Genomic DNA, 10,593 nt, shown 5'->3' on the forward strand with positions numbered 1-10,593 from the left:
AATCTGCTCCCTCTGGGTCCCGAGAAGGCAGGGCTGGTCCAACCTTCTTACCAGCAGAAACATCTGGATGGGGGTGGGACATAAAATTGGGGAACCCCTCCAAAGATGACTTGGTGTTGGGCAAGAGAACCAGCATGGTGTAGTGATTAAGAAAAGAAGAACAGGAGGAGTTTGGATTTATATCCCCCCTTTCTCTCCTGTAAGGAGACTCAAAGGGGCTTACAATCTCCTTTCCCTTCCCCACCCCCCACAACAAACACCCTGTGAGGTGGGTGGGGCTGAGAGAGCTCCAAAGAACTGTGGCTAGCCCAGGGGTAGGGAACCTGCGGCTCTCCAGATGTTCAGGAACTACAATTCCCATCAGCCCCTACCAGCATGGCCAATTGGCCATGCTGACAGAGGCTGATGGGAATTATGGACCCTGTTTATCTAGACTGGGATTCCTAGACTAACAGGCTCACCAGCTGGCGTGTGTTGGAGTGCACAAGCTAATCTAGTTCACCAGAAGCCTCCAGAGCTCAAGTGGCAGAGCGGGGAAATCAAACCTGGTTCTCCAGATTAGAGTGCACCTGCTCTTAACCACTTCACCACTCTGGCTCTCTGATTAAGCGTGGTGGTTCGATTCCCACTGCTCCATACGAATCCTGATGGGTGACCTTGGGCTAGTCATCGTTCTCTCTGAACTTTCGCAGCCCCACCTACCTCACAAGGTGCCTGTTGTGGGGAGAGGAAGGGAAAGGAGTTTGCAAGCCATCTTGAGTCTCCTTACAGGAGAGAAAGGCAGGGCATAAACCCAAATTCGTCTTCTTCCCTCAGCACGGTTCTTAATTTAGCCTTTTCCTGTTTTCCCTAACTTGCTCCCTGCAGACTGGATCAACTCAGAAATACTTCTGGAGCTACCAACGGATGAGGATGCCTGCACTTCTATGGAAAGCCATTAATATTTTATGTTACGTCAGTCTTTTTTTATTTTTTTAATGGATTGAAAAGCCCTATTCACATGTCCAATCCTTTTGGGAAAGCAAAGGCTCTCCCACTTAAATAGTCGCCTTAAAAAGAAAAGAAAAGAAACTCAGGCTGAAGGGTTGCACTGAGCGTCCAGTTTTGGAAAGCAGAGGAGGGATAACCAGGAGACTGAAAGCCCTCTGCTCATGCTCAGAGGCACGCTTCTTTATCCTTACTGTGGGAGTGTTATGGTCTTTGGAGGAAGCTTTACTCCAGCTGTGGCCAACTGAGAGGAAGCGATCAGCGATGAGGTCGGGGCCTTTCCCACGATGGCTCCGTCTCTAGTGAATGAGGCCGGTCAGGGAACTTCCAAGAAGACGGCCTGTTTTTTTTCCTGTTTCAAAGGGCTTGCGGAAGCCCAGGAGGCTGTGGATGTTATTTTACTGAGCTGAGCAAACGATGATGATTTTGCTGTGGAAAAAAAATGTATGGTCGTTTGTGGAACTCTTAGCTGCCAGAAGAGCTGTTAAGTGGGCTGGCTGGGAGGAAAATAAATGTTATAATAGACAAAGGAATGAATCATCTTACACATTTGCCACCAGAAGAATGAAACAGACCCAGCTCAGGCCCCGAGGCAGACCGGCTCAGTCTAAACCAGACCGGAGGCAAGTGAGAAATGGGAAATGGCAGAAAATGAATGCAGGGGAATGACGGCTGAAACAGGGAGGGGAGAAGTAACAGCGAAACTCAGGGACTCAGCCCCGGAGAGTGCTGGATCGGGTCCCAGCAATCCCAGCCAGTACTGAGTTTAAGTTTGCTTTCACATCCTGCATGTGAGCTCCCAAAGGCACCTGGTGGGCCACTGCGAGTAGCAGAGTGCTGGACTAGATGGACTCTGGTCTGATCCAGCAGGCTAGTTCTTATGTTCTTATGTTCTAAGAGGAAAACCCTGCCACCACTTCAAGAATCTGAGGATGAAAAGCGACGCAGCGTGGTGTAGTGATGAAGAGCAGGTGGATTATAACCTGGAGAATCGGGTTTGATTCCCCACTCCTCCACCTGAGTGGCAGAGGCTTGTCACAGTTCTCTCAGGACTCTCTCAGCCTCACCTACCTCACAAGGTGCCTGTTTTAGGGAGAAGAAGGGAAAGGAGCTTGTCAGCCACCTTGAGTCTCCTTACAGGAGAGAGAGGTAAAAATCCAAACTCTTCTTCTTCGTCTATGTGTCATTGCCATAGGGGAGGGTCATCAGAGAATGAGTGACGGGGTTCTAGAGGCATCCATCTGGTTCCTGTGGGGGACACCATCCGGCCAGTCAGGCAAGTTTTTGTGTAAAATGCATCCAGGAACATGAAATGACAGAATTTGCCTTAGGGCACAGGTGTCAAACTTGCGGCCCTCCAGATGTTATGGACTACAGTTCCCATCATCCCCTGCCAGCATCATGCTGGCAGGGGATGATGGGCTATAATCCTCTGGAGGCTGACCACCCTATCTGCTAGAAGTCTAGCCACTCTAAGAAGGGCCGGGTGTAGCCACGGTCAGCAGTAGGTGGCTGGTTGCTGGCCTTTATGCAAGGCAGACTAACCGGACACAAATGGATCTTGCCTTTCTCATGAGAAAACTGCTTTTATATCTGATTCTGGAAGGAAGCCCAATCTGGGGCACCACAATTCAAGAACGATATCGACAAGCTGGAACGGGTGCGAAGAGGGCCAAAGGTCTGGAATCCATGCCTTATGAAGAGAGACTTAGGGAACGGGATGTTTAGTCTGGAGAAGAGAAGGTTAAGGGGGTGACCTGATAGCCATGTTTAAATATTTGAAGGGATGCCATGTTGAAGAGGGAGCAAGCTTGTTTTCTGCTGCTCCAGAGACTAGGAGGAGGACTGTAATGGGTTCAAGATGCAGGAAAAGAGATTCCACCTAAACTTTAGGAAGTATTTGCTGACAGTAAGTGGAATTCACTGCCTTGGAGAGTGGTGGAGTCTCTTTCTCTGGAGGTTTTTTAGCAGAGGCTGGGTGATCATATGTCAGGAGTGCTGTGATTGTGTGCTCCTGCATGGCAGGGGATTGGACTGGATGGCCCTTCTGGTCTCTTCCAATTCTATGATTCTAAGATTTTCACTATATAAGCAAAGTTTTGACTCTGAAGTCTTATACTATGAAAATCGGGCTGGTTTTACTGTGCTACTGGACTCAAGACTTATTCTTTTACTGCAGACCAACATAGTTTCCCGCCTGAAATGAGGTTTGATGCTTTCTTAAAACATTTTTAAAATAACTTGCTGTTTTGGGGGCTGTGTTGGCATTTCTGCTGAGCCAGTGCGGTGTAGTACTTGAAGTATTCAACTGGATCCAGAGAGGTTCGTATCCCAACTTGCAGTAAAACTCGCCGGGTGACTTAGGACCAATCATTCTTAGAGTGACCTACCTCACACGGTTGTTGTAAGTGTAAGCCGAGGGACAGCATATGTGCAACCCTGAACACTCTGCAGGAAGAGTGGATGAAAATATAATCAAAGGAGTTGATAATAAACCTACTGCTGACCATGGAAAGGAGTTGATAATAAAACTGCAAGGATTGTCATGCCCTTATATAAAGGCATTGAAAGATGCGACCCACTAAGAGTCCTGTGTTCAGTTCTGGTAGCCACATCTCCAAAAAGGATATCCCGAAGAGATAGAAAAAGTACAGAGAAGAGAACCGCGAGGATGATTGAGGGACTGGAGCACCTTCCTATGAGGAAGGAAGGCTGCAGCATTTGGGACTCTTAGTTTGGAAGGCGTCTGAGGGATATGATTGAAGTCTATATAAAAGGTATGCATGGATGAAAATGTAGGCAGAGGAATTTTTTCTCTCTTTCTCTGTCTAGAACCAGGGGCATTCATTGTGAAAATGCTGGGGGAAAAGAATTAGGACTAATAGGAAGGAAACACTTCTTCATAGTGTGATTACGGTGTTTGGAATATGCTGCCACAGGAGGTGGTGATGGCCACTAACCTGGATAGCTTTAAAAAGGGCTTGGACAGATTTATGGAGGAGAAGTCGATTTATGGCTACCAATCTTGTTCCTCCTTGATCTGAGATTGCAAATGCCTTAACAGTCCAGGTGCTCGGGAGCAGCAGCAGCAGCAGAAGGCCATTGCTTTCACCTCCTGCATGTGAGCTCCCAAAGGCACCTGGTGGGCCACTGCGAGTAGCAGAGAGCTGGACTAGATGGACTCTGGTCTGATCCAGCTGGCTTGTTCTTATGTTCTTAAGGCTCCTCTCCTTCACTGAAGATTGCCAACTGGTCTGGAGAAAAAGGCCCTGCTAATTTCAATGGGGCTTGGTGCGTGGAAACTAGCAATTGTAGGTTCTCATGGCAGAGAAGTCAATACCATCCCATTAAGTAGTTTTTAAAGGGACAGGGCAACCTCTGTCTTTTGCCAAAGGACCTGTTCCCTCCTTGTGAAAAAGCTTCTGAGGAACGGGGGGGGGGGGGGTTTGTAAGCCAGTGTGATGTAGTGCAGGGGCCTCCAAACTGTTGCCCTCCAGATGTTCTTGGACTACATTTCCCATCACCCCCTGCCAGCATGGCCAATTGGCAGAGTTGGTGGGAATCGTAGTCTGTGAACGTCTGGAGGACCATCGTTTTGAGACCCCTGGTGTAGCGGATAGAATGGCAGAAACCCCTTCCACACACACATACACATACCTACCATGGATGCTTGCTGGGTGACCTTGGGTGTGACACAAGCTCTCAGCAGTGGCGTATCTGCCTAGGGACAAGGGGTACCCCTTGTCCCCAGGCGCCACTCTGCTGGTCACGTGGGGGGCACAAAATCTGACCCCCACGTGACCAGGAAGTCCTGCTGTCTCGTTTTTGCTCGCCTTGACCCTGTCCGAGTCAGTTGAGGTACACAAAAACAATGAGGCAGCAAAACTTCCTGCTGCCTCCAAGCACCCTCAACCCCACCCTGGACTTCTCCCTCCCTTCCCCCCCTGCCAGGTGGGCGCCCAGCTGGCAGCCTGCAGTCTCTTCTGACTTCCCCTCCGGGCAGACCAGAAGAGACTGCAGTCCTGGCCTCAGAGACTTGCTTTTATAAGCACTGAGGCTTGGGGTGGGGCTTGGGGTGCAGGAAATCCCACCCCTTCCTGCTCCCCAAGCCCCACCCCCAGTGCTTATAAAAGAGACTGAAGGCTGCTGGCTGGGAGCCCGGCAGGGGGAGTCTGGGGTGGGTGGGTACCCTAGACCTTGCCCTTGTCCATGGTGATATGGGCGGGGTTGAGGGCAGTGGGGGTGGAGCCTGGGGGTATCAGGGGCGGTGGGGGGGGCAGAGCCTGGGGGGGCGTCCTGGAGACAGTTTGTTTCTGGGAGCCATTTACCCCTGGTACGCCTCTGGCTCTCAGTGTTGCCTACCTGACAGGGTCGTCGTGGGAAAATGGAAGTGAGGATAAGAATGCTCAAAAGCCGCTTCGAGTCCCAGCTGGGGAGGAAAGCAGGGTATCAATGAATGCAAAAATGTAAGATTGCAAAAGTTCTCTGCCCCTGCACCTACTCCCCAGGTGACTGAATTCCTTCCGTGCTGCTAATAAACGCCTGCAAATTCGTGTGTGGTAAAGGAATGCTTCTTTTGTTGTGCAGCGCAAAGACACAACAACCTAAGGGTGTTTGCCGGATTAACAGATAAAGAAGCCACCCCGCATGGGTTGTGATGGGTTAAAACTGCTCGCCGAAATGGCCACGGGCAACTTTTCATGGCCAGCGGCTCCAAACCACTGTGCCCCACCACTGGGGTTAGGAGACAGAGCTGCAGAGAGAAAGAGAGTGGCAAAATCAGAATTGAAACTGACAGAAATGGAAGTCTGTATCTGGGAAGCAAGAAAGAAAAGGGAGGGAGGGACCCTGTTGCAATTCTGCACGAGAATGTGCCTCTTTCCCACCACCAGGTTTGCAACTTCCAAAAAAAGCCCCCCAAAGCCATCAGGCCCCAGTGCTTTCTCCTCACAAGGAAACAAGAGTCTGCAAAAGGTAGCCTATGTAATTTTGTTCAGGAAAGCAAGGAGTACAGGAAATCAGAGGTGCAACAGACACTTCACGTTGGTTTATTTATTGCTGTATAAAATGAACATGTTACAAAATGTGTTTTGTTGTTGCATGAAATTAAAAAAGATCTGATAAAACGTGATGGTTCTTGCCTCATTATCTGCTGCTCATCCCTTGTGCAAAGTTACTCCTCTGTTGCAAATCCTCTGAGCAGCAAAATCCACAGTTTACTTTCTCAAAGATTCACCTTGCAAGAGGGGGTTTTATATTCGGGGGGGGGGGGGGCTGCTGCTGCAAATTTGACTGATGAAGAGAAGCTACTTTTTTGCATTTGCAAAACTCCTGTAACTTCGGACACGTGTCTCTGAACATGTGCAGAGGACCTCCTTCCGCAAAGAAAGATGATTTCAAAAAAGGAACTAGGGACAGAATGGTCCTGAACAAGCAATAAAGTCTCTTTTTTAAAAAATGAGAACGTTTCCTCTAGAGGGATGAGAAATTCTGTGATCATTCAGGCCTCTCCGGCACATGCAGAATAATCCACTTTCAATCCACTTTGCAGCTGGATTTTACTGTGCGGAACAGCCAAATCCACTTGCAAACAATTGTGAAAGTGGATTGAAAGTGCATTATTCTGCATCTGCGGAAAGGGGCCTAAATCTTGCCTAATCCAGAAGAACGACTGCCACTCTCGTTGCTCGTTGCACTCCTACATAGTCGCTGTTCCAGCTGATTCTGCAAAGCTTTCAGCTTTGACAAACTTTTGTTGCTGGGTCCGAGACCCATTTTTTTTGTCAAATTTCGCCTGCTCTCCTGTCTTACTTTTTGTGGCAGATCAGGATAAATTTCAACAGGAAAAGGAAAAGCTTCGGCTGTGCCATTTCAGCCTAGCTGTTAGGCAGCTACCGTGTTTCCCCGAATATAAGACAGTGTCTTATATTAATTTTTGCTCCCAAAGATGCGCTATGCCTTATTTTCAGGAGATGTCTTATTTTTCTGTGTTCTGTTCGTTGGGCATGCTTCCAAACAAAAACTTTGCTATGTCTTACTTTCGGGTCCGAGACCCATTTTTTTGTCAAATTTCGCCTGCTCTCCTGTCTTACTTTTTGTGGCAGATCAGGATAAATTTCAACAGGAAAAGGAAAAGCTTCGGCTGTGCCATTTCAGCCTAGCTGTTAGGCAGCTACCGTGTTTCCCCGAATATAAGACAGTGTCTTATATTAATTTTTGCTCCCAAAGATGCGCTATGCCTTATTTTCAGGAGATGTCTTATTTTTCTGTGTTCTGTTCGTCGGGCATGCTTCCAAACAAAAACTTTGCTATGTCTTACTTTCGGGGGATGCCTTATATTTCGCACTTCAGCAAAACCTCTACTACGTCTTATTTTCAGGGGATGTCTTATATTAGGGGAAACAGGGTATTAAGGGGCACAGGAACGTTGCAGAAAGGGGGTTGGTTGGCAAAGGATTGTCTAAAGAGCAATGCTTCTTCCTCACCAGCCTGGCAACCGCAGCTGTCTTGCACATACACAGAAAAGGGGTCGTGAACAGGGCATCAAACAGAGATCTCCAGCGGCCACTCCCTCAGCTCAGCCTCCCCTTTACTGTCCCCAATCCTTGTGCAAAATTACCAATTCCATTTTAAGTTAAAAAGGGGGGGGGAAGGAGCCAGGTTACCCCTCCCCACCCCCACCCTTTGCTCACCTGAATTTCAAAAACAAACGGCACTCACGTCACATCTGGAGAAGCACCTCTCTTGACGCATGCTGGAGCTCTCTCGAGGGCACTCCAAACCCTCTCGAACCTGCGACACACTTTCAAGACATGTGTCCTGGGAGGGGTGCAGGGGAAAGCTCTCCAGGTACCCTCTGGAAGCCTCCCTGTCTCGACTTGCAAAATTGCAGGCAGGACACCCTAGATCAGTGATGGTGAACCTATGGCACGGGTGCCAGAGGTGGCACTCACAGCCCTCTCTGTGGGCATGCACAAACACATCTAGGCGGGCCTGGGCCGCTGGGCTCGATTATTAGCATTAAACCTAAGACCTAGTTTTGGGGAAGGAGTGTAGGTAACCCTGTTAAGCGCTGTTAAACCCCACTGATTTTCATGCAAAGAACTAAAGCGTGATCCTTTACCTGGGAGTAAGCTTGGTTGCTGGCAATGGGGCTTGCTTCTGAGTAAACCCTCTTAGGATCGTGATTCACCTGTTCGAAGAGTTGCATGGTTGCTTCAAAGCAAAGCCAACAACTACCACCAAGTTTATTCCCGAGTAACACATGCCTCAGAGCCAACCATTTTTTCTAAACTAAAACCTCAGTATTCAGGTTAAATTGCTGTGTTGGCCCTTTGCGATAAATAAGTGGGTATTGGGTTGCAGTTTGGGCACTCGGTCTCAAAATGGTTCGCCATCACTGCCCTAGACTTGCATTCCCACGACTCCAAAACACACTGGAAACAGGGAAAGAAAAGAAACAGGCACCCGCAGCCATTTCCCCCCAACGGGCCCAAACAGAGTTTGAATTCTCCCCAGGTCTCCTTGTGTAACCTTCTTATCCTTGGCCGCATCAATCCCCACTGGAGACCTAGGAAAATTAAAAGATAATATAATGACTGCCCCCTGTGGCTTGTCAAACAAACATGAAATTGCTTGAACAAATTAACAAACCTTTCATTTAAACACAACTGTCTACCATTTAGGGATAAATATGAGGGCAAATTCACTGGGAAAAAAGAGAAGCTACTCGGAATGGTCAGTGGTGAATGGAAACAGGGTCAGCCAATGAATGACTTGTTGATTGGAAACCATGAAGAGGGGCATGGGCATGAACATCAGCCAATTGAAAGAAGTTGTGGCAAACGGGGAGGCACGGAGGGGACTGGTTCACAGAGTATCCAAGAGTCGGACACGACTAAACGGATAAAGAAGAAGAGATAATTAAACAAAATCTCCAGTGCCTTTGAGGAAAAGCACTCAAAACAGTGATAACTACTAGCAGTACCCAGTAAATAAAGCAAGAAAGTCCAAACAACTAAGAATGCAGGGTTTCCTAATCCCTTCTGTTCTTCTGCATAGGCCGGGTGTAGCTGCTGATTTTCATGCAAAGAACTAAAGCGCGATCCTTTACCTGGGAGTAAGATCGGTTGCTGGCAATGGGGCTTGCTTTTGAGTAAACCCTCCTAGGGTCATGATTCATCCGTTCGAAGAGTTGCATGGTTGCTTCAAAGCAAAGCCAACCACTGCCACCGAGCTTATTCCCGAGTAACACGTGCCTCGGAGCCAACCATTTTTTCTAAACTAAAACCTCAGTATTCGGGTTAAATTGCCGTGTTGGCACTTTGCGATAAATAAGTGGGTTTGGGGTTGCCTTCAACCTGTAAAAAAAATAAGCAATTCCCTCAATTGAGCTGTGGGCCTTCCTTCTCCTGCTGCAGGCCAGATCAACTGAGGAGGGGGAGAAGGCTCTTGCAGTCGGTAATATGTAAGCAAGCTTACCAACTGCACATGCTCAGTGAGCTCTTGTCCCCTGGGCCTTAAGAGCCAAACAAAACACAAATACTAAAATAGCATGGGTTACACTTGAACGACTCCGGCAAAGAGGATTCTTCTGCCCTCTTCTCGGGAGCTTGTGTAACCTCAGCTTGTGAGTTTGTGGGGCAGTACTTGGAAGGAGTTGCAAAGAAGCTAAATTTAAAACAAAATGGTTTACTTTCTTAACAAATAACACTTTTAACATTTAACACATGACAGTCCTGTTAAGTTGCATTTTCAAGTCTGCTGATATTGCCAAGTCCAATACTTCTTTGCAAGTGGGTTGGCTCCTGAAGACTCCAAGGGCTTGATGAACAGGATTCAACATGATGAAGGTTTCCAGGAGAACTCTCACCCATTACAACCACAAAACCCCAGAAACAATAAACTCCAACGTTTACAACATAGCAAAAATATACAACTACCTTCCCACTAGTTCCCAACAACATTGCAGTTACCTTAACAAGGTGTTAAGGGCTTATACAAACCAAGGTCCGAGTCTGGTAGCCTTGTCTCCTCCAAACTACATGAGCTCTGCAGCCTCCTGCTGCTTTGAGTCTCCACCCCTTTCTGGGTCAACCCATTCTGAGCATGGGGGTTAGACTTGCACATGTGAACACCCTGCTGCGCTCTGTAAGCGCACCGGAATGCGCAAAAGCACACCACCTGGCGCACGTTCCATGCCTTTGTTCTCCAGACATTCCGGGCCAGGTTGCCTAGCGAAGCCCCGCCCCCTCTCTCCACACCCCACCGTCCCACCCACCCGCTAGAGTCAGTCGAGTCAGAAGGTTTCCCTCTGCCTTCTCCTTTGGGGTGCAGTTCCACTCCATGGCCCTAGGGGGCGCCTTTCTGCCCCTCCTGCTCTGGCTGTGGCTGGCCCACCTGGCTGAGGACCTCGGCCTGGATGACGCTGAGGACACCAAGATCTCGGCCCCAATCGACCTCGAAGCCCTCGTCCCAGCCGCCGCCGAAGCCACCGTGGCAGCAGGTGAGGTTCCACAGGAGCAAGTCCAGGGGACGGCCACTGTCCATTATACCACGGCAGGGGGCATCGTCACACCGCCTCCGGGCAAGCCGAGCATCCTGATC

General features: G+C 48.8%; 1 protein-coding gene across 2 annotated transcripts in view; it reads left to right on the plus strand.

The window, feature by feature from the left end:
- BNIPL (BCL2 interacting protein like) overlaps window positions 1-2,302 on the plus strand; it is a 31,890-nt gene extending 29,588 nt beyond the window's left edge. For both annotated transcript variants that reach the window (XM_048504455.1, XM_048504530.1), the window contains exon 10: window positions 868-2,302. In XM_048504455.1, coding sequence (XP_048360412.1) covers window positions 868-910 — 43 coding nt within the window. In that variant the 3' untranslated portion in view covers window positions 911-2,302. The remainder of the gene's footprint in view (window positions 1-867) is intronic.
- The last annotated feature ends 8,291 nt before the right edge of the window (window positions 2,303-10,593 follow it).

The sequence above is a fragment of the Sphaerodactylus townsendi genome, linkage group LG01, assembly GCF_021028975.2.
Source record: "Sphaerodactylus townsendi isolate TG3544 linkage group LG01, MPM_Stown_v2.3, whole genome shotgun sequence".
Taxonomy (NCBI): domain Eukaryota; kingdom Metazoa; phylum Chordata; class Lepidosauria; order Squamata; family Sphaerodactylidae; genus Sphaerodactylus; species Sphaerodactylus townsendi.